A 24892-nucleotide genomic window follows, 5' to 3' on the forward strand; every position below is an offset into this window, starting at 1 on the left:
ATAGACCACCCCAAAGCGTCATCTATACATACGGATGCAGAAGTCTCCGCTCTCATAATATCCCGGACAGCACTGCGACCGTCGCCGATACATCGTCCTCAGCCCCCTCCGGTACGCCGTTTTATAACTTATTCTAAATTGTAAGACAGAGAAGGGGGGGAACACACACAAGAAATCAATGCCTAGACTTGGAATTGTATTTGTGTTATGTTACTGCATGGTTGCTATGTTTCATAATGACTTTAAAATGCGTAAAAATTCTGATATTTAAAAAAGGATCAATACAAATTTGTGAGCCCTACAGTTTCACTCCTACACTAACCAGTTTTCTTCTGGTGTGTCTGAGGAAGTGAGAGGGACAAATAGAAAAATGAATATATCAAAATCCTTTATCTCTGAACATGGAGCTCAGCAAACAAACATATGCAGGACGATAATGGTGATTTTCTCACATGCAGTCCAAGGGAGTTTTACTAGCATTTATTGGGTGCTGAAAAGGGGACCCTATACCAAACAGCATTGGGACATACTTTGTGTGTTTGCAGTTTAAAAAAAAAAACCCTAAATTCTGCAAGGTGCATCCATTCTTCAGACTTGCTTAATTTAGCATAAAAAGTGTACACCCCAAACCTAGGAACTCTTTTGCCCATAGGGCCTCTCGCTTTCAAGGCATTCCAAGAGTGCATCTATACTGCAGAAATAATGTGGTTTGACACTGCTGTAGCTCCATCCTATGGAATTCTGGGACTTGTAGTTTTAAAAGGTCTTTCGCCTTCTCTGCCAAAGAGTGCCGGTGCTTTGCAAAACTACAGATCCCTGGTTTCTGTAGGATGGAGCCATGGCAGCTAAAGCGGTGCGAAACTGCATTATTTCCACAGTGCAGATGCAGTCCTCAGGTTTTGCAGCTTAAGGACTAGAAACTTGCCTTAATTTTTTAAAGTTGTACTTTACACATAGGTGCACACTCACACACACTGCTCCGCAGGACACCCGGTACCAATTCTTTATTTATGAACATCGTCTTGAGAACATCTTTTAGGCAAAGCCATTGGTCTTAATAAAGATGAAAATAGCTGACATCCCTCCTTGGCTGTATCTCTGGTCTAGAAGTGGATGCTGACTCTCTTAGATCAGGGGTGAGACTCATGCGGCTGTCCAGGTATTACTGGATTGCATCTCTCAGCATTCGTCACATGGTGGTTAGAGCTGATAGGAGGTGCAGTCCAGAAGCCTCTAAAAGGCTATATGATTCCCACTTCTGCCTTAGATGCTTGCAGCATCAAGCAATGGCTTGCACATGAGCAGGTCTATATCTACAAAAAAACTTGTTATGTCATTTCAGACACAAATAATGGCTCTTTACAGTAATCCCAGTCATCTGCAATCCCTCATTTTGTATATTTGTTCCACAGATAAAGCAAGCAACGGATGCACCTATGTGCAGCAGGCCTCAGTGAAAACTTAAATTCAATTACTTTTGGGGTTGACCAGCTTGTTTGAAACAAAAAGGGAAAACTAAGAACGAGAGGCGTAACAGACACGCCACTCATTGGCACGGCTGTTCCTAGTTTTATTGCAGAACGCTAAACCAGATTAACTGCAAATTTACAACGCAAAATTGGTCAGGTTTTGGGAAAACCCAAACACTTTCTCCTAAAATGAAATATCCATTTTTCCGTCTCTTTAATTTTGCAGGAGGATTCTGGCAGAAAGAGAGTGAGAGTGAGGGAGGCCTATATTTATCCCCAGCATCTCAAGAGTCTCGCCAAGGCACAGATAAAAAGACAGCGATACGGAGAAGATGAAAAGGCAGAGAAGCAGTTTGAAATGCCTCCCAATCGCCACTTACCTGTGTCGAGTGCACTTGAACCAGTTCAGGATATCGGTGCATCTTGTGTAATAGATCTGATCAAAGGGATGGGCATACGATTCCTGAACAGTCACGGCGTAGCTAGAAACAGACAGTCAAAAGGGGGAGAAAAGGGGGGATCATTAGTCTATAAAGCCCTATTCCCTCTCTCTCTTAGATAGTAAAACCCAGCCTCAAAACACTGGATGACTGCAAATTATCGCAAATATGGGAAAACCATGCTGCTATGGTCAAGGTGGAAGACATCATATTCTATTCTAATCTATCCATCCGTCCATCCATTTGAACAGACATCCATTTACATACGTCCTGTCATCAAAACTGATTCCTGGATGCTTTAGAAAAATATTCAGAGACCTAGCCATGTTAGTCTGGAATATCAGTACGCAAAGGGATCTTGAAGCACCTTAGACACCAATTTACTTTTTGTTCTCTAGGATACATATTCTGCATCGTATCTTGCTTGCACATAAAAATTGCCACTAACCATTCAGAATGGTCACTGATAATATAAAGCACACACATAATTCATAGATTGTTGCTGCCTGCCCAGTGTTGTATTGTAACATATATAATTCTGCAAGCCACCTTGGTCTACTTTTGCCATTTCGAGGGGGGGAGATAGGATATGATGCTGATGCTGATGGTAAGTAAAGGGATCTTGTAGTCCCTTTGAGAGTAACGTAGTGAAAGGCATTGTATCATAAGCTTTTGAAGACTTGGTCTGCTTATTAACTTACAGTTGTAAACTGCATGGACACTGCTAGTTCAGTATGAGCAGTATATAAATGAAGCTGTTTGTTTGTTTTTGTTTTGTTCCTCAGATGCATGGAGTGAAATGGTTCCCAGTATCATAACCACATGTTTTTCATTTCTATGGCCATTCATAGTCTGGCTATTCATACAAAGGTCTTTCCTAGGCACCAGTTCACTCCATGCATCTGAGGAAGGAGACCCAGTATGTGCAAGCTTAAATTACAACATTTTTCGCTCTGGTTAAAGTTGGCTCCCAGACTTGAGACTCAACTTGAAAGTACAGTGGTCCCTCCACATTTGCTTGGGTTTAGGGTTGAAGGATCCCATGAATGTGGAAAAACTGCAAAAAGCAGTATTCTTTTTGCCTAAGAGAACACCTCTCTAGGAATCCCCAGGTCCTCCAGTGCAACTCTATGGTCAACATTTGCCAGACGTTGACCACAGATCATGCTAGAGGCCCTACAAATGCCCAGAGAAGTGTTTTCTCTAGGAACATCTAGGTTCTCCAGCACAACTCTATGGTCAATTTCTGGCAGAGTTGCACTGGAGGATTTAGCAATTCCTAGAGAGAACATATTAATCAAAACTGCAAACAATCAAACCCGCAAAACTACAAATATGGAGGTCCAACTGTATCTTGCAAGGAATTAAGACGTGAAGGGAGAGACTTGAGACTTGGAATAAAAGGCTTGAATTCATCACTACCAAGGGCCCCCTGTATCCTTTTCCACTTCCACTTTTAAGGAAGAACCTAAATCGAAACCACCATCATCTCCCATTCCCCCGACATGTAGCACCGCTAACTAGAATTGGCCAACACCAGTTGAATTAGTTTCTGTAGCTGCTGACAGCAAGTGAAAGTCACAGAGAAAGTGGCCTACTAGTAGCTTACTTCAAGGCCAGTTGAGTCAGCAGAAACTCTTTCCACAAAGTGGAGTAGTAAAGAAGGAACAAGTAGACGTTGCAAACGCTTGTGAGTTGAGAGTGAGTGGAGGAAATATCCCCACAAAGAGAAATGGGAAATGTAAAGCAACCAAAGCTCTCTGCCTCCAATAAAATGAAAGTATCAGGGGGGGGGGGGAGAGGTCTATGCCCTTAAATAAAATCCTACCAGATACTCTTCCTCCTGGGACTACTCCCTTCTTTACTTGTGTACAAAAAGCTAATTAAAAGCACATATTAACATAATGCTGTCGAGTTTTCCCAGCATGGTAGGATCCCGGCATCTCATTTTTTATGATGAAGGAGCCAGAATCCGAAATGACGGCTATACCAATCATCATTAATTTTTTTATTAAAAAACTGGAAGAGAGAAAAAGAGAGAGGTCCCTGGGGTTTCATCCCCTCCCCACACACACACTTTCGTTCTTTCCTAAACAGAAACCGTTTCAATCTGTGATAATTTGTAGCAGAATATTAACCGGTAATTGAGAACCGTAAATTGTGAACTAAGCAAGTTTGCTCCCCCCAAGAAAATTTTTAAAAAGCAACATCCATAAGCATTCTGTTAACAAAATAAGAAACAAACCTGCAAAGTGTTAGTTAGGCAGAAACTAGGCAGATCTGATCAAGATTTGATTATTTGCAGATGTACAAATCTCTACCAATCTTTAGATTCCAAAAATTCCCCCAAAAAAGGACATTTATTAAGACGATGGTGTTGGATGCAAGCTGTTTTGTGACAGAGGAGCCCTTTTTGACATCAATGTCCTGTGGCAAGGCAGAACTGACCTTGATACAATATTTAATGCTCACTGGTCTGGCGTATTTCTACTGATGGCCTTGTGGTCAAAGTTCAAAATTATCTTCTTCACCTCTTGATGCTTACACACTGCGAAGAGAGATGTCCTGGACTTGGGCATTTGCAACAAAGCAATCCCAAGAGAAGGGACCACATGCTGAACCTTGGTCCAAGTCCAAGGCTGGAGAGAGGGGTCTTGGCAAGAGACACCCAGCACTGGAACAACCATCCCCACATTTTAAAACAGGTTTGCTTATTGAATTACTAGCCCCTTCCATGGTCAAATTCAGATCTAGTGTTTTGAGCTCTGGAATGCGAAGAAGGAGTCAAAATGAACGCTTCAAGTATCTGATTTTTCAGGTTCAAAGAAGAGTTCAGGGATGGTGAAAGTGTGGCCCACAGGAACACATTCCCAGATGTATTTGTGGCCCCCAGGTCTCCGCAGAATTCCCCCCCCCCCTTGCCATAAAATTGGCAGTAAATCATCCCTCTCCCCAACAACTGCCATGGCTGGAAACATCCCAGAACAGGGTTTGCAGCAGATCTTTTTCTCTACTCAACGTTTTTGCATATTACAGGTCTCAGACTTCTTCAGTCTCCAAGTTCAAAACCAGCTCTTCTGATAGTGATTTTTTATTCTGAGGGTGCCTTTCTGGGCCTTGGATAGCCCATGGCAGCTGCTTCGGGAAGGGTCTGACCTCTGCCCAAGTATGCCCATATTGCCCATCCCAAGCTGTAGGCACTTCCTTGGTGGCAAATGGTAAACCAGCTCTAGTATGAATGGAGCTATCCAAGCTGCTACTAAACCCAATACCTGAAATAGATTCAGCACCTTTGATAACTCAATTCAAACAAAAATCCACCAAACAGTGATACATCTTATTGGCCAGTCGAAATGCACAATATACTTGCTGCAAGCTTGCAACAAGTACAGTGTGCATTTCAGTTGGCCGATAAAGCTATCACTATTGCAAGCTTGCAACAAGTACAGTGCGCATTTCAGTTGGCCAATAAAGCTATCACTATTGCAAGCTTGCAACAAGTACAGTGCGCATTTCAGTTGGCCAATAAAGCTATCACTATTGCAAGCTTGCAACAAGTACAGTGTGCATTTCGATTGGCCAGTAAAGCTATCACTATTGCAAGCTTGCAACAAGTGCATTGTGCATTTCGGTTGGCCAATAAAGGTATCACTGTTGGGTCAATTTTTGTTTGGATTTGCTAAATGGCCAACACAGCTCCCCCTGCACATATCCTTTGCAGGTAATACTTAAGCTCAGAGCAGAATCTGAAGCTAGCATGTGCTGAACCTTTTCCATGTGCTCTTTGCAAGGAGGTTTCCTCCCAGCAACCGTGCCCAAACATAATGCATTTAGACTCGTCTTTATTAACATAACCATCTCCCCGTTGTCTTGATTATTATTTTATGAGCCTGTTTGCTCCTCTTGACCTCCCCCTAACTCCATCTTTGGGGCTTGATTTATTACGGTCTAAGTATCCCAGTCATCTTGGCCTGAGCAGCCAATCAATGCTGGGATTTAATTTTTGTTTCCCCTTGATTGGGTCTCCTCCGGGTTGCTGACTTCTTTCGCACAAAATCAATATCGGATTCCTGGGCTTGAAATGTGCCACAGAGCTGCCAACAATTCCAAATCACAGGCACAGCTGTTACGGGGTTGTTGTTGTTGTTGTTTTCCCACCCATGTTTGCTTTAGATGGCTCGGTGTTGTGTGTGGTCGACATACTTTCCTGGAACATGAGGTTTAAGAGCTCATCCTTTGGCAGAACAGTCAAGATTGTGTCCCAGCATAAAAACATTTTACTAGAACAGCGAAGGTCACAAGGGTGCAAAGACACAGTCACATTTATTAGGATTTGCAGCAGATCTTTTTCTCTACCTATTCAGTGAAGTTCCAGAGCCAACGTGGCAGAGTGGTTTGAGCGTTGGACTCTGGAGACCAGGGTTCGAATCCCTAATCAGACATAGAAACCCAGTGGATGACGTTGGGCAATTTCACAATCTCCTAGCCTCAAGAGGATGGCCATGGCAAACCCCCTCGGATCAAATCTTGATAGGGTCACCATAAGCAGGAAATGACTCGAAGGCCCACAACAACAACAACAACAACAACAACTACAAGTGAAGTTCACTCTGGTTTGGAAGCAGCAAAAGAAGGCCAGTTTCCATGACCTGCTGTTTGGAAGTTGGAAGTCTTAGGCTGAATCTATACTTCATCGTACCAAGACAATAACCTTTTAATTCGTAATTATCTTGGGATGGCATGTAGAGAGATCTCGTCGCACCTTTGAGACTAACTGAAAGAAAGAAGTTGGCAGCATGAGCTTTCGTAGACTTAAGTCTAAATGTATCAAACTAGACTTTAGTCTAGGAAAGCTCATGCTGCCAATTTCTTTCTTTAGTTAGTCTCAAAGGTGCTAGAAGATCTCTCTACATACTGATCCTACAGACTAACATGGCTATATCTTTGAATTCTAACTTAGGATAGCTTATTTTAAGTCAGATCTTCCCAGGTTTACCTGCCTGGACCATATGATTCCCTACAGGGAGGCATTTCTTAGGGTGCCCCTATTAAATAAGGTAACATGGGTGGCTTATTGTGGTGGCACCCCACTTGTGGAATATCCTTCCCAAAGAGGATCTCCTGAAACCCAAATTACAGTCTTTTCATCCCTGGACCTAGACTTCTTTACTCTCATTTTATGTTTTCCAATGTTCTTATCTGTGCTAATGTATTTTTGCTGTCTTGGGTTGCATCTACACTGCAGAATTAATGCGTTTTGGCATCGCTTTAACTGCCATGCCTCCTTGCTATGGAACTGGGGGGGGGGACTACAGTTTTGTGAGATATTTAGCCTTAAGAGAGCTCTGATGCCACAACAAACTACACATCCCAACACTCCATAGCATTGCGCCACGGCAGTTAAAGCAGTCCCAAACTGCATTTAATCCTGCAGGCTGGCATTTATTTCATTTCATGCCACGGTTTGTTGTTCCTTCTGCCTGATTTTTAGGACCTTGTGTTTTGATTTGTTTACACAGGTTTTAGCTTTTACGGTCAATCTCCCAGAGGATGCTGTTAACTGAGTGGCGTGGAAGTGAGAGGCGTATGAATATTTTAAATAAACTAAGAAAGAGAGTTAAGTTAAACACACTACCTTTCCCAGTGGCTGCAAACATTCGGGTCGTCTGGGTTTAAGGAGTTGGTGGCTTTCAGCAGGAGAGAAAGGGCCAGGACTTTGAGGTTCCACCACAGAAGGAGACAGAACATCATCGCTGTTTCTTAATGGAAAAGAGAAATGCATTAGACAAGCAAGCAACTTGTATTTAGCCAGTTATGCCTACTTACTCATTTCATCACCTGAAAGGAGCTGGCCAAACCTGAAGACTGGAACTAATTCGCCTTACATTGCATGCTGCAAACCACTGAGGATTCTGGAAATTGTGGCCCAAAAATAACTTTTCCAAAGGCCTGATTTCATGGCCATGCTTTCTCCTTCCAGGATTATCTTTTCCCAAGTTGCCTCCAGATAGGGGGATGTTATTACTGATGCCTGGAAAGCATTGTACACCACAAGCACCAAGATTGGCCTCATTCCCACTACCTTTTAAACCGAATTGCCATTTAAACTGGTTCAAATGACTCTAGTTCACACTTAAATCGAATCACTGAAGCAATTCAGCAAGGGAAGCCATGCACTAGACTAGTCTTTTTGACGCTGATGTTTTCTGCATCTTTTTGGATAAATTCGATTCTGGGCAAATGTGAACCAGATGCGGATCGGAATCAATTTAAATTGGCCCTTCGGCCGGCTGGAGTGGGTCCATTTTGAACCGATTCGTTTGTGAATGTGAACCACAAGTGGGTTATTTTACAGGGGAAAAATGCGATTGGGGAACCACACTCCAATGTTGATTCAGATTGCAAACCTCTTTTTTGTAAGTGGGAATAGCACACATCTGCAACAAATTGGACAATGGTTGGGTTTTTTCCCCCCTTTACAGATGTTTTTCTTCATGGATGTATCCCATTTTGGGAGAAAAGTGGGATATAAAGCCAATATATAAAATAAATACATACAAAGGAAGTCCCAGGAAAACACAAGAGAATTGCACATTTCACCCCCTGGACCTCTTGTAAACATCTGTGAACGCGTTAATGGGACTATAAAGGAGAAGCTATGTCTGGAAGTATCTGCAAAGTAATCTGTAAAGAAAACCCTACTTTCTGACCGACGCAAGGTAGAAACTGATTCTTGCCGATTCTAATGGGGTCTGCATGTGTCGATAGTTGAGTTGTTAAATCTCAAAAAAACGCATGATTAGGACCCGACAGACAGAAAATCGATTGAATTTTCAGCCCTTATTAAGAGCGGGGAGAGGCATTCCCTTTGTTTTCCAGGAACAACGGTAGAATAATGTAGAAATGCCCCAATATATTTCGGAGATCATCGCCTTCTGCTCTGCAGTGCTACTATGACCCACTTGCTGGGGTCTTGCGATAGCGCTCTAGCCTACAATACAAATGGCAAGTTATTTACTTCTTTAATGCATTTATGCCCAGTGCCTCAGCCAGAGAGGGCCCCAGGGCAGCATATGGATCAATAAAACAAGACAGCCCTTGCCTTACAATATAAAAAAGACTCAATGCAAAAGGAGAGATGGAGGGGAGGAGAAAGGAAACCATGAATATCCAGGCACCTGTTCTTAAAGCCATAAAATTCTTCTTATAGTTACCGGTAACTCTAAGTCTGTCGTTGCAATGGCTGCAATGCAGCCAAAGCTTGTCTACCTTCTTAGTATATAACAAGCTGGATCAGAAAACAAGCACAAAGAAAGGAGTCCCCCACCAAAAAAGAAAGACTGGTGATCTCTCAACTGAACCAATAGAGTTGACCCTATGTTTACTCTACTCTATGAAGATGACCCCATGTCTATGTCTACTCTATTTTTTTCTCATTCCCATCTGATTGAAAGGGACTTTTGGAAGCGAGCCTCCAACTCTTTTAAATATACTTCTCCAGTGTATCGTTTCCGTCATCCTTTTATTTCTACTTGGGCTGCATCTGCACTGCAGAAATAATGCAGCTTGACACCACTTTTAACTGCCATGGCTCAATGCTCTGGGAATTTTAGGATTTGTAGTTTGGTGAGATTATTTAGCCTTCTGTGCCAGAGAGCTCTGGTGGCATGACAAATTCCAAATCTCAGAATTCCACAGCATTAAGCTACAGCAGTTAAAGCGACATTGAACTGCATTATTTCTGCAGTGTGGATGTAGCCTTGGTCGTGTAATGTGTTCCCCTGCTAGTTGTAGCACTTCCCCGCTCTTGGTTGCAATTTCCCTTTGATTTCTCAATTCTTGCAGCAGAGGTCTGTTATTCTTCCTTTTTTTGTTGCCATCTCCTGTTTTCTGCATTGATTCTTATCACTGTGCACAAGCCACTGACCAACTGCATTCAACCCAGTGAGTTAAAAGAAACATTTTGTACAAGCTTAACAAACCAGTTTGAAACTGTAAAAACTAAGGATCTCCCCAGTCTCACCTCAGTGTGTTGTAACTCCTTTGCAGCTATGAATCGGTGAAGTTTGGAGACTTCATTGACAGGAGGAAGCTGTCACAGTTTTAGATGTTCCTTAGAAGCTGCAAAGAGGCAATTAAAAACACAACTAAACAAAACAAGCAAAGAAGTTGGAAGGAAAAAACTTACTGGCTTCAAGAAGCGTTGGTGTTTGCTTCCTATAAATTTTGCACCCGAATATCTTTCAACGGTGGCTGTGGCCAATTAGAAAACCTAGGCACATATCAATGTAATCATATCCCATGCCATTACTTGTCAAAGGGAAGGCAAGTTACATTTAAGTGTTGTGAAAACTCCTTGCACCTTCAGGACACGTTAATGGCCAGTTCAAATTAACAGCACCTTGACGTCAAACTATGTCCTGTCTGATACAGATACTTTGACACCTAATCTTGGGTTTGCAGAAGGGACTATAATTACTAAAAAGGTGAGAAATATGCTCGGCACACGCTTGGTCTTATTAAAAAATGTCTTTTGTCTATTCCACAGATAAGAACTTCTGGTGTTGGAACTACCTCTAATTCTCTGCTCTGTTTCCCATTGAAGTTTTTTGACTAATATTAATATTTCATTTCTGGCGTCTCTTTTCTATGGCTTCATTCACACTCTCACACTGAAATCCAAACAGGGTTAACCCCTCAATGAACCAAATTGAGGAGTTTATCCCATGAATATCCTGGAAAAATTGTGTAATTGCGCAAAACAATTTTATATGACGTCAAACAAAACCCACCATTAAAGTGATCACAAAGAAGCATTAACACACATCTTTTCACTTTTGGGATTTCAGCAACAATGCATTTCCAATATCGCTTTATTTGCACCATTGCATGTGATGATCATTCATGCAATTACTTCGTTTTGGGATGCTTTAAATGCACTTTAATTTCTCTTTAATGTCAAAATCAGCCCCAGGTGATAAACTCCTGAGACATGATTTCTCTTTTCGGAGTTGCAGTGCAATAATTTGGATGGGCCGCACCAGAGATTCAACAACAAACAGGGAGAAAACAGGCTGTGACACCAATATTTTATCTCTCTTCATCCATCTTCCGCTCATCTATTATCCATTCTTTATTTGGAAGGTGGGACTTCTCTCCCCAGGAAATCACGAAAATAAGTGCCAGGCTTATAGCAACACAGCAGGTGACAATGATCCATCAAAGAGACTGATGGACAAATTCCATTTAATGAATGTATCAGACATGATAATAAAGAGGCAACCAGGACAGCTGGAAAAAGACTGACCTAAACTGCTTCTGACTGTGCCAAAGCCCTACAAGTCTTGTTAATGCTACAGGTAACTCTTGCAAATGCATCACATTCAAAGCGCACTTCCAGATGGGGGCAAATGTAATACAAGGTTGTGGTATCTATAGTTTTTTGTGGTATCTATTGTTGTGGTATCTGTTGCTGCAATTCTCAGTGCATTGTGTTTTTTCCAAAATGCAAACTTATGTTTCTGCTGTCCCAAGACTATTTTCCAAAACATTCTGCAACATTTCATGCCTACTTTCAAGTGGGTTTCTTTTAAATTCAGTAATGTGTCGGAACAATTTATTCCCTTCCCATCTCCCCCTTCCTTTTTATTTTTAATTTTTAAGAGGTATAGTGCATGAGTCCATGCCCTAGTGGTCTCACGATTAGACTACTGTAACCTCCTCCTGGCAGGGCTTCCTCTCTCTCACCTCCACCCATTAATTTCTGTTCAGCATTCAGCTGCATGCATTATTTCACTCGCTCGCCGTTATGATCATGTCTCCCCTCTGTTGTCTTCCCTTCACTGGCTCCCTCTTCCTTTCCGCATCAGGTACAAACTTTTGCTACTCACCTTTAAAGCCCTGCATGGGCTGGCCCCTCTTTATTTAACTGATCTTCTCTCTCCCTACATCCCTACTCGCACTCTCCGCTCTGGTAGCCAAAATCTCCTCTCTCAACCCAGGATCTCCTCTGCCCCGACCCGGATACGTCCCTTCTCTCTAGCTGCCCCTCATTCCTGGAACCTTCTTCCTCTGCATGCACGGCTCATCACTTCCCTAACCAGCTTTAAAGCTGAGCTGAAAACCATAATGTTTAGGGAAGCGTTCTCAGGGAATTTGTGATTGTTATCTGGCTGTCTGACAATATTTGATGTGATGTGATTTGTTTGATATTTGATGTTTTTAATCTGTTTTTTCCTTTCTATATGGTAATTTTATCTATTCCTCTTTTAATTCTTATTATCTTAGAATGTACGCCTTGGGCAGGCTTTTATTTACTCCTAATTTTACCGACTTTGTACAGCGCTGTGTATAATTACAGTGCTATAGAAATAAAGTTTAATAATAATAATAATAATAATAATAATAATGAGTGAAATGATACTTTCGCACTACAACTCTATAATGCTTTTTAAAAAAAGATAAACTCAGAGAGGACTGTATTTGCCCTTCAAATCTCAGGACCACTACAGTGAACCTTTGGAGGAGTCCTAACACAGGTCCAAAACTTGTGGCAAACCACCTCCTCAGAAACAGGAATGAGTAGATACACTGATGGCAACAACCAGCAAAACCCAAGAAGCTCTATTGGGAGAACTCCAACTTTTTAAAACTAACCCAGTATAGCTCTGTACAACACTAGAAATCTCAGGTGCATTGCTTCCATAAGTGGAAGTGCAATAGGAAACAAGGAAGACCATGCTGCAGGTGGATAGAATCAGTCAATGAAGCCATGGCTGCCCCGAGTTTGCAAGACCTGAGAAGGGCAGCTGAGGATCTTGGAAGTCTCTTGCTCATAGGGTTGCCTTAAGTCAAAGATGACTTGGCAGCAAATAAGAAAAACAAGAAGCATCATCCCAAGTCAAATATCTTGCTAGGATGTCTTTTGGACCCCACATTATACAAAAGCACTGAAAGGAAGAAGCATTGGTTTTCTGCAAGAGAGCAATAAAACACTTTACAGGAAGAATGGGCAACTATGGCCCTTTGGATGTTTTTGGACTACAGCTCCCATAATTCCTACCCATTGATAGGAAGGATGAAAGTGACTGTTCAACAAACACTCAGAGGATCAAAGTTTGCCAATCCCTTATTTATAAAGAAGTCTCTCCCACATTTCATTGCATAACCTGATCTGCAAACAGCACAAAGGCTGCTGCCGGTCCAAGTTCCAGATCTATAAAGGGCCAAAAAGTACCCTTTGCAGCTTGACTGTTTGAAAAGCTGGAAGGATTTTCTAATATGCCACTGAATGCTAATTTCTTTTCACCGTTTTCCTAACAAAAGAGGCTTTGCTGCTTTAAAAAAATAAAATAAACCAGAACAGTTAACAGCAGGTCAGCTGGCAGGATATCAGCCGGGTCCAATTTTAAAACCAGACAGGTTGCCACCCTACTGCTTTTTATTATTCCTTGATTTATTATCTCAGCGCTTCCGTTTGCACACTACATTTTCAGACTCCCCAAAGCCCCTTTCCCCCCGGGGCCATTTTGATTCTCCGATGCTCCCACTGCCCTGCCTGCAAAAACGCTGGGATAAAACCACATTTACAATCCCGCGCCGTTTTCTTTCGGAAGCCAACCGTCGCAGAGCAAGAAGAAGTCATTCCAGGTAACTTCCAATTTCCCGGTGGGTGTGTTTGGATTTAATTACGGCGGTCCATGGAGGGTTCAGATGCCGTCTGTGGGCGCCGAGTGACAACTTTTAGCATCTGCTCGGCCTCCTGGAATGCCATCTGTGCCAAAATGCAATAGGGTCAAGAGCTTGTAAATAACTGAAGATTTTGCTTTCTTCGGGTTACGGTGAATTTTTTCAGAAATGAAAAGTTCTGTTAGCAAACGTCAGTGGGAAAAAGCCTGCCTAATTTCCCAGCTCTTGCAAAGCAAAGCACAATATAGGCCAGGTTTACACTGCTTGATCCTAAAGGCCATGTTGCTTTTTCCTAGACGCCATGAACTAAAAGCAGTTTATGTCTCAACTGAGTTTTTTAGATTAAAATACATTTTTCTGAATTTATATTGACTTCAGAAATAAAGCCTGTATACTGACAGAACAACTGACAGATAGAGGATACCACCCCAAAAATAATGTCTTTGAGCTTATTCAAAGCATCACAGGATAGAAGACACCCACAAAAAACGTAATGTCTCTGTGGCACAAAGCATCGCAAACAACATGATCTTAATTTTACCAAAACCAAAACAGATGATGATGATGATGATGATGATGATGATGATGATGATGATAACATTATTTATATTCCACTATTTAGTAGAGGAATCAAAGAGGATTACAACAGTATAAGAATAAAACATCATACAAAAGATCATGACCCAACGGTCTCCAGCCGCAGCCTTGCTTTTAATCATATTACTAACAGTTTGCAGGGTGTTACAGAGAAACATTGGCATCTAGTCCAATACGTATCAGGCTGTCTAGAGAGCCTCCAGATTTCATTCAAAAGAACTAACAATGTTAAAGATACCCTGCTAAGGAGCATATTCTTACAAATAATAATAATAATAATAATAATAATTAGTATTATTCTTCAAGAGGCACAAGTAAATGCCAGGTAATACTCTGATGGGTATAACCCAGAAGTATCACAAGGGTTGGTGTCACCTGCTATGGGGTGCCAGGGGGCACCAGACTGTCCAACCCTCTTTGCCCTCCCACTGCCTCACTTGCCTGGCCTTCTACCCCTGGCCAGGAAAGGGCTGCTGGGGCGATGGACTATCCTGCCCTCCTGTTGCCTTGCTTGCCTGCTCATCCACCCAGCTGCCCACCTACCCAGACCTGGAAATGTCTGGGGCTGGCTGGGTAACTGGCCGGGAAGAAAGGCAAGGTAGCAAGGGAAAGAGGATGGGGTAATGCTCTGCATCAGTGGTATCCTCCTCCTCTTCCATGCCTCTCCTTCACCCTTTTGCAGAGATGCTCTAGGTGGTGGCATGGGCAGTGGCTGGGGGGTGAGATGGACAATGAGCTACTGCTCCGCATGCTCACCCACACTTTGAGATGTCACACAGTATGGGACTCACTCCTTGCACCCTACTCATGACACTTCTGGTGTAACCTGACCTTCAGCACACTGTTTCTGTGGTCACTGTGTCTAATGGAGCCCAGATGGCACAATAGTTAAATGCCACAACATTGTAGCCACAACATTGTGAGTTCGATCCCAGATCCACTCAAGCCTTGTATCCTTTTGTCGGTTGGTAAAATGAGTATTCAGCTTGTTGGAAGCAATTGGTTTACAGATTGTAAACCACTTAGAACTGAGTTCACCATTAAGATGATAGAAATGTACATGTTATTGCCAATGAAGATGCATACACCTCCAAAGAACAGAATTCATGGACCACATGAACCACGAAAAGATGTGCTTTGCACCATTTTACCACCTGCAAAAGCAGTTTTGTGGGTCACGCTGTGCTGTACAAATTCTTTGGGGGAAACAAATAGACTTCTTTAAGAGACTTATAGAGGAAGAGCTTTTGAATATAAGAATCAGGAGAATAGGTGTTCCCTCAGTGAGCCAGTTTTAAGAGCAACACCGATCTGCAGAAGACTTTAGATTTTGGGCAACAAAGAAGGTGAACTCTATTGACAAAGGGTTCTGCTTAAACAGGAGGTGGATTGTAGTTTATGATTTAACTTTTTGGCCCTTTCAGACTTACATGAGGAAACTAACTCCTACTGTCATAACAATTTCACAGAGTTCATAAGCTTAAAAATTTAATAACTTTAAAACCTTCAACTTTTTCTGTTAAACGAGGAAGCCATCTCCCACGCCCATAAAATCTTGCAGTCTCTCCCTTTTGCCCAACTACATCCACTTGCCCTTGAACACTATTGCTATTTTTGATACCGTCTACTTACAAGAGGAAGGGGGGCTCCCTTCAGCCCTTATAAAGATGCGTTCCTATTGCCAGGGAGTGGTTTTGGAAGTCCTGGCTCAGACATTTTTGTCGCTTTGATTTAAAATGGGTATGCAGACAGGATGCACAATTGTACAAATATACTAATGCTGTTATGTAATTGGACCTCATGTACTTATGCGTTGTCCTCATATGGTTTTTATATTGCTCTGTAAAGACAGTCAGTGATGCAAAGGATGGTGCACAGCAGAGAAGCATTCCAGCCCTTTTGCTGATGGGTCTACCACCACATGCAGCCAATGGTAGAATTGGGATCCCAAATAAGTTCTATCCAGAGTATGGGTCCGAACAGACAGGCCAAAATAAAGCTGCTTTGGGTCACTTTGGAGGTATGCTTTTTAAATGGCACATGCATCTTAAAAGGCCAGAAGCTGCATTCAAAGCTGCACTCTAGTCCTTGGGACTAGAATATGGCTTTGGTGCAACTTGCGGCCTCTTAGGACACATGCATCATTTGAACAGCATACCTGAAGCAGCTTTATTTTGGCCTGTGTGTTCAGGCCCTGTATTCAGCCAACAATGAAATACTCCAATGAGGACTGCTTGGGATATGAAGCTACTGGAAGATGGGCTCCAGTCCTAAGGGCCATACAGTGTAGAAGCAAACAAGGAAACCCCAAATGCACAAGTGTGACCCATCTCCCCCAAGAAGTTATGAGACCTGTACAAGCAGGTTGTGTATTGTGTGCCTTCAAGCAGTTTCCAACTTATTGTGACCCTAAGGCAAACCTATCATAGGGTTTTCTTGGCAAGTTTCTTCACGGAGGGTTTGTCTCTGCCATTGCCATCCTTTGAGGCTGAGAGAGTGTGACTTGATCAGGGTCACCCAATGGGTTTCAATAGTCAAGTAGGGAACTGAACCTTATTCTGCTGAATCCTAGTCCAACACTCAGACCACTACACTAGTACACTGGGTCTCACAAGCAGGTTAGCAAAAGAGGAAAATGCATTCTCCTATCCATTCCTAGCCCCAAATTGCAAAGCTAATGCAAAACGTTAACTCTTCCACACTTTCAGACAGCTGCTAAGGTTCATCCAACATGCAAACAAGGACTCCAAAGCCCATCTGCCTGGTAACAGAGGCCCTGCTCACTGCAGAGAGCTTCTTTCTTGCTGCCAAAGTGAAAAAGCAACCAGGGCCACGTGCCACTTGGCACTCCGTTATTAGCCAAGCTCTCGTCCATAAAACACACTAAAGACAAACTGTCCTCTTTCGAGAGAAAGAAACATTAGCTTTATTTTAAAGGGGGGGAAAAAGAAACAAACCTCTGGGCACTTTTAGCTTTCCCATTCAGTTTGCTTCTCCCATCAATAACGGCCCTAAGAAGGGGAATGGAAATGAAACACAAGGCACGCAGCTTGGGTTTTTTCTCGAAGGTTTGTTGGTTGGTTGTTTCATTTTCTTTTTTTCGGTGGGGGAAGCATTGGGGGTTTTTTGGTCCATGACTTTTTACAAAAGAGGGCACCCCACAGCCATATCTAGGCAGCACTCCCATCGACTTTGCATCGCATGCTCAGAATGCAAAATATTCCCTCTGACATGAAAACAGCCTCATTCTCTGTGAGAAACATCCATCAAGTATGAACCCTGGGAACCCAAGCATACAGAGGAAACAAGCTGAAACTATACAGCTAGGCCAGACTGGCATTAACTTGGCAGAACTGCTTATGGTTGGCCCCAAAGAAAGGGACCAGTCTGACCCTCCAGGTCTGGATGAAACCCTCCCATCACCACTGGTCAAGCTGGCTAAGGCTGATGGGAACTAGAGTTCAACAAGACCCAGGGGTCCAGATGTTCCCCAGACCTTCTTCTCATTCTCAAACTATTCTTAACTGTTTGAAGAGTTTCATCTGTCATCCATGGAGGTATCCCTTTCTTTTTTTGATTGCAGATAGTAGTAAACCCATTGGGTAACCATGCGCAAGAAGTGACACTCTCTCAGCCTCAAAGGATGGCAATGACAAGCCCCCTCTGAAGAAGCATGCCAAGAAAACCCTATGATAGATTCACCTTAAGGTTGCCATACGTTGGATACTACTTGAAGGCACACAACAACAACATAGGATCTTTTTGTACTATGCCGTTTAATGGTCCAAGCTTTTAACCACCTTTAATTTTTTTGATCATAATTCCAGTTTTGTATTTTGTGGATTTCAAATATTTCTTTTTAATCTGTTGTGAGCCCTCTTGAATGCCATGCTGGCCAAAAGTGGGAAATAATAATAATGATACTAATGATAGTAATAATAATAATACGTGTCTTAATCCTGGGCAGGTGATATAGGTTTGTTCCTTGCTGCCCCTGAGGGTAATAATAATAATATTAATAATAATAATTTATATTTCCCACCTCTCCCAGGTCTAATGGGTTGAAGTTATAGGAAGGTAGATCCCAATTAAACATGAGAAGTAATGCTGAAATTCTTTGAAATTGTTTTCCCTGTGCGCCTGGTTCTACCACCTTCCTTGCAGTAATGGAAAACATCTTGTGCCTTGTCAATTCCACATTCAATTTAAAAACAGGCAAGAACAACAAGTCATCTACTTGTGTTAATGGAGACAGACAGCCAAAAGCACCGAAGGAGACAGCAGCAAAAATTAAGTTGCAAGCCAGGTGCCAGCATTGGGGGATGCCCATAAAACCTTAGTGGAACTGGCAGCAGGTGACTGCATTTCACTTTGCTCTGGGGTGCCCTTCATCTGTCCTCTTAGCCACTTGGCAGCCATTTTTTCCCTGTTGCCATTTCCGTAGACAGATCCACACCATTGGGTTATTTCAACCTTCACCCAGGTGTGTCCAAAGTACACACAAATACTGGCTCCTCCCTGACTGGAGGTCCATCAGGGGTCCTGGGATCATGATATATTATTGACACAAAAGAGACACATTGGCGTTGTTTGGAAACATAAAGAATTTGCCATACCTGCCAAAAAACATGAATTTTTCAGAGGGGTTGACAGGCAAATAAAATGCAAAATGGTTTTAACAATGATGCCAGTCAGAGCAAAGTGACCACCAGCCGATGTCAAACCTGCCAACTTTGTTAGGACACAGTACTGGGCCCTTTTTGAGAGACACCAGCATGCTTTGACAGAAAAATCCAAAGATGTTGTGAACCTAACATCCCAGGAATCCATTGGATGGAACTACAGCACTTAAAGTAGTATCCAACTGCATTATTTCTAGTGTAGAAACCTAGATTTCTACTGTTGGAAGAGACCGCCAGGGGCTATTCAATGCAACCTCCTTCTGCCATTCACCATCCAAGCTCTCCATGTGAAGATGGCCTTCCAGCCTCTGTTTAAAAGCATCCAAAGGAGAAGACTCCAACAGTCTCCAAGGCAGCGTCTTCCATTCTTGGGCAGCTCTTACCATCAGAAAGCTCTTCCTAATGTTGAGCTGGAATCTCTTTTCCTGTAGCTGGAATCCACTGTTCCGTGTCCTAGTCTCTGGAGCAGCAGAAAACAAGCTTGCTCCATCCTACACATGACATCCCTTTAAAAATTTAAACATGGCTATCATGTCACCCCTTAACCTTCTCTTCCCCAAACTAAACATACCTAGCACCCTTAGCTGCTCCTCATAGGACTTGGTGGTTTCCAGACTTTCCACCATTTTGGTCACTGTCCTCTGGGTGCGCTCCACCTTGTCCACATCCCTCTTGAATTGTGTTGCCCAGAACAGGATACAGGATGATTCAAGGTAAGATATGACCAAAGCAGAATAGAGCAGGACTATTCCTTCCTTTGATCTAGACCAGTCATTCTCAACCTTCCTAATGCCACGACCCTTTAATACAGTTCTTCATGTTGCGATGACCCCCAACCATAAACTTGCGGTGTCTCAGTTCCTAAGACCATCGAAAATATGTGTTTTCCAATGTTCTTAGGCAACCCCTGTAAAAGGGTCATTCGACCCCCAAAGGGATCACGTTTGAGAACCACTGATCTAGACACTATTGATGCAGTCTAGGATCATATTGGTTTTTTTTGCTGCCGCATCACACCGTTGACTCATTTAGATGCGCCACAAGTCACATATTTCATGTTTACGTCCTGGGAGAAGTGGAAGGACAGCTCTATTTGGATACCTGTCAAAAGCAATGGATGCTACAGTCACTTGGAAGTTTTAAATGGCTCAACATCAAGGTACCTGAAAGACCAGCATCCTCCCTATGAAGCCCACTATTAAGGTCTTTCTTTAGAGGGCTGAATTGAATTCCTTCACCTTTTGAACCGAGGTGGGTTACAATAAAAAGCAGGGCCTTTCGGTCATGGCACCCCCTCCTTTGACATTACAGCTATTTCTCTTTCTATCACTCTCACTCCTATTGATCATCAGATGTGGAAAAACTGAGCTGCTGCTTTTCTCTTCCGCTTTTAAAAACCATTTGAAGGCAGGACTTTTTGAACCGCAGTTAGTTGGCTGGTTGACTTGTCAGTATTTCTCTATGCGTAATTTTACAGCGGCATTCGATATATTTTTTTATTTCTCGGCTGCCTCGGAAATCTCTACGTTCTAAACATTTCAAGGGGAAAATAAAATAAACCCCGTCATTGCTTTTCCCCTGCACATAGCCCCTGTTTATCGGTATGCGAGACCTTCAACATAAATGTTTACATTCCCCCTTTAAAGAAATCCTCAGAGCGGTGGAGATCTCAAATTAAACTGCTATCAGGGAAAAGCCCTAAAGCTATTTTGCAAAGCAGCTGGGGCTCTGCAATTCCAGATGAGAGCAGAAGACACTGAGTTGTATCCAAGCATCTCAGCTTTCATTTTATTCTTTATTAATGCAATGTTGCAGACTGCAAAGGAAGAGCCAGTATGGTGCAGTGGTCGGAGCGTTGGACTAGGACTGTAGAGGCCAGGGTTCGAATCACTGCTTGGCCATGGAAGCCCACAAGTTGGACAAGTCATATGCTCTCAGTCTCAGGAGAAGCCAATGGCAAACCTCCTCTGAACAAATCTTGCCAAGAAAACCCCAGGATAGGGTTGCCTTAGGGTCGCCGTAAGCTGAAAATGACTTGAAGGCACACAACAACAACTGCAAAGAAAAACTATGGGATGATCTGGCAATGCCTGGAGAAATCTTTGAAACGCGGAGGGAAGGAGTTCGTGTCTTTCATAGATTTCCCTCCCCATGATAAGAGGGATGGAGAACAAAACTATGAGGAGAGATGAAGGATCTGGGCATGTTCAGCGTGGTGACTTTTTCTATAACCCCAAAAAGCAGGACTACATCTAATGGGTTTAAGTTGCAGGAGGGTAGATTTGGATTGAACATTAGAAGAAACTTCTTGAAATTGAGAACCATTGGGCAGAGGAACCAATTGCATGGATAGATGTCTCCATCTCTGGACATCTTCCAAAGGAGGATGGAGAGCTCCCTGCCAGGGATGCTCTAGCTCAAGGGTTCCCAAACTTTGGTCCTCCAGGTGTTTTGGACTTCCAGTTCCCAGAAGCTCTAGCCCACATGGTCAACAGTAATTCTGGGAGCTGAACTCCTAAACATCTGGAGGACCAAAGTTTGGGAATTACTGCTTCACTGGAGATCCTGCATGGAGCAAGGAATTGGACTCAGTGGCCTCTGAGGGACCCTTCCAACTCTAGTGCTGCTGCCACACTGCAAAATTAATGCAATTTGACACCTGTTGTGCCTCCATCCTATGGAATCCTGGGTTCTGTAGTTTGCTGCAACATCAGACCTCTCAGACAGCGAAGGCTAAATATGTCAAATATGTCACAATGCTGCAAATCCATAGCAAGGAGCCATGGCAGTTAAAGTGGTATCAAACTGCATTAACTCTGCAGTCTGGGAGCAGCCTAGGAGTCCATGCCAAATGCATGCATTTACTAAGTCTGCAGGCATTTAGAGACGATGCAAGGTTCAACTTTTCTTTTGGCTTAGAAATGGGAGGAATATTCACATCCCAGTCAAGGTCCTAGTTGCTTAAATTCTTCCTCAATTTCTCTCCCGCCCCTTCTTTCCAAAGGTGAAGCTGAGCTGAAAAACAGTGTTGTAGTGACAGATGGAAAAGTGTCCTTTAAAGCGGAATAATGTGGCTCTGCCTTGCAGTTTCAGTTAGCATTTGGGTAACTTTTTACCTCCATTACTCCTATGAAGAGAGGGCCGAGGCAGTGTCACGGAACGGCAGAGTTAATGAGCCAGACACCTGTTCAAAAATAGATGTTTTTATGTTCTTAAGGAAAGCAGGAAGGCAAGGGGCCAGAGGAGAAGGTACTGAATTTTGCAATTACGCCATTGATCTATCCCCCTTTTCCCGCTTTGCTTTGAAAACATCCGTCACACCCAATACATTAATGATCTTTTTTCTCGATCTCACCAAGAGACAGCCAGGCAAGGCTTTAAGGGGTGAATTTCTATGACATGTCTTCCTCCCTTTTCCTTCCCTGTCCGTTCTCCATGGGTCCATCTACACTGCAGAATTAATGCAGTTTGGCACTGCTTGAACTGCCACGGCTCCATGCTCTGGAACTGGGGATATTTAGCCCTCTCTAGCCAGATTGCTCCAGACAAACTCCACAATTCAATAGGATGGAGCCAAGGCAGTTAAGGGAAACCTGGGACTTGTAGCTTTGTGAGATATTTCTCATTCTCTCTTAGGAGTTTATCACGCGGGACGGATCCCGTGCAGAAACCGAATTTAAACCAGAAAAAACCCGCAAAATGATGTCTGGGGCTGAACAAAAAGTGGACGAAACCCACGAACACGGGTAGATTCTCAGACAACGTTTGCGTAAAGCAGAAATAATGTGACGTTAAACCAAATGGAAAGTCGCCAAAACCCACTCCTTTTTATTTTCGGAAACTTCCGAAAGTAAAAAAGGAGTGGGTTTTGGCAATTTTCCGTTCGGGTTAATGCCACATTATTCTCCTTTACACAAAGACGTCTGAAAAACAAACCTTTTCAGACTTTTAAATCTCATTTCTGCATGGGATTTATACAGTTAGCCTCTGTGCGATAAACTCCTTAGAGAGCTCCGGTGTCACAACAAATGACAAATTCCCAGATTCCATCAAACGGAGCCATGACACTTAAAAAGTGGTGTCAAACTGCATTAATCCCGCACTTTAGCAGCTGCCCAAAGGTCCCCCCCATTTGCAAAAGCTCTTACTGAGAGCTACTTTTCCAAACCTGAAAAAAAGTATGTATTGTTAACTTTAGGAATTTTTAGCTTTTCGGAGTCGAAGGCAACACTAGGGAGAAAGTGCATTAAAACAGCCTGCTAATTAAAAGGAAGGGATGTTTTCATATATATATATATATATATATATATATATATTTGCTGTTCAAAAGTATCCCGCCTACAGATCCGAACCTTTCATTCCTTTCTGTCTCCAGAGCCGTTCAGAAAATTCAAAATGGAAACAAACAGGGGAAGGGGGAAAAAAGTCCCAAATCTCCTGCCTCTTTCATGTGGCACCAGATGCAACCTGCTTCTCCTTTTTCTTTCCCAGGTTTCAATGTCCATTAAAACATCACCTTTTGAAAAGGGATACTCAATTAGCCTCAGAAGTTAAAGAGTTGCAAGAAAATGCCGGCAACGGTTCATGTTCAAAGCACCCCCAACAGACTCTTATGAAGTCCAGTTCATATCACTTATAATTAAGGTTTTCAAACTATATATATATATAAAATAAAAATTCCAAAATCATAATTAGTAAGCGTGCGCTTATTTCTCAGTTTCGGCTGCAACTGACACCGACTTTGATCTGCATAAGTTCAATGATCATTAATGGCATCTGATGTTAATTAATGACAACACACGTGGCAAAAAGGCCCATAGAGAAAGAGCTAATTAAGTCTCGCCTTTAAAAAAAAACCTGTTATAATTGAGGAATTATTTCAGAGTAACTATTATTGTGGAAGACAACAGGAGTGGCTGAACTCATGCAAGGAAGGCTCTCTGGGATGCAATCGTAGTTATATCTTCTTTACAAGGGGAAAGAAACTCAAATCTTATCCCAGAAAGATGTCTACAAACCCAAACGTAGAAGGGAAATGCCTTCCGAGACAAACATTTCTGCCTCATTGGTGGCAAATTAATTGGAATGGTGAAATGTATTAGCATGATATCCCGAACATCAGAGAATTGGTTTGTACACTTGGAGCATCCGTCTTCCTAGTTGTCAAAGCTGCATCTTCAATGCAGAATTAATGCAGTTTGATATGGCTTTAATGGTCACAGCTCTATCCTATGGAAACCTGGGATGTACAGTTTGTTGCAGCACCAGAGCCACAAATCCTAGGATTCCATAGCATTGAACCATGGCAGTTAAAGTGGTGACAAACTGGATTATTTCTGCATTGCAGATGTAGCTTTGATAGCTAGGAAGACAAATCCTCAAGTGTACAAAGTGTACAAGTGTTCGGGAGCCCCAGACTCAAGATGTAATATTCTATCTTATGGCATGAACCTTGCTCAAAACACAGAGCAGCAGAAAGTTTGCATGATCTGGGGTAAATGGTTGCTTGTTCTAAAGAGTTACTGATATCCAAAAAGGGAAACCATCACCTACTGAACCTTACCTTAATGGACTAATGCTAGACACCCAAGCGATGATGATGATGATGATGATGATGATGATGACAATGACTCCACCTTCCTCCCAGTATAGGGACTCAAGGCGACTAATAAGTTAGGGCTTTCTGTCCAATTGACCAACTGGCTCCCCACCAGACCCCATTAACACTCCCCCATATACATTTGCTTGGCATGGCAACAGTCCTATCCAAAATGCTCTGGGAAGGAGCTTAAGGCCAAAACTGTTTTACTCCTGATCACCAGCTGCCTACTGGCAGCAGAAGTTGAAAATACTCATGGGGTGCTTTCATGGATCAAATGACGCAGGTACGTTCCACAATGCAATCATCTTTGCTTTAAGCTTCTATCTATTCTGTTGAAATGGAGTCCTGGACACCTTTTTAGACTAAAGGTCTCAGAATCCCCAAGCGAATAGTAGCAATTGCCATGATGGTTAA

At 42.6% G+C, this 24892-nt stretch overlaps 1 protein-coding gene across 7 annotated transcripts in view; it reads right to left on the reverse strand.

Annotated features, from left to right (window-relative positions):
• Window positions 1-24892, reverse strand: part of LOC149307480 (multiple epidermal growth factor-like domains protein 11) — a 282125-nt gene that overhangs the window by 186676 nt on the left and 70557 nt on the right. For all 7 annotated transcript variants that reach the window (XM_089539259.1, XM_089539256.1, XM_089539257.1 and 4 more), the window contains 4 exons: window positions 9933-10030; window positions 7545-7668; window positions 1850-1951; window positions 33-133 (listed from right to left, as the gene is read on the reverse strand). In XM_089539259.1, the coding sequence (XP_089395385.1) occupies window positions 33-133; window positions 1850-1951; window positions 7545-7660 (319 nt within the window). In that variant the 5' untranslated portion in view covers window positions 7661-7668; window positions 9933-10030. The remainder of the gene's footprint in view (window positions 1-32; window positions 134-1849; window positions 1952-7544; window positions 7669-9932; window positions 10031-24892) is intronic.

Source organism: Sceloporus occidentalis, unplaced genomic scaffold, assembly GCF_023333645.1.
Source record: "Sceloporus occidentalis isolate IW3139 unplaced genomic scaffold, rSceOcc1.0.p SCAF_9, whole genome shotgun sequence".
NCBI lineage: Eukaryota > Metazoa > Chordata > Lepidosauria > Squamata > Phrynosomatidae > Sceloporus > Sceloporus occidentalis.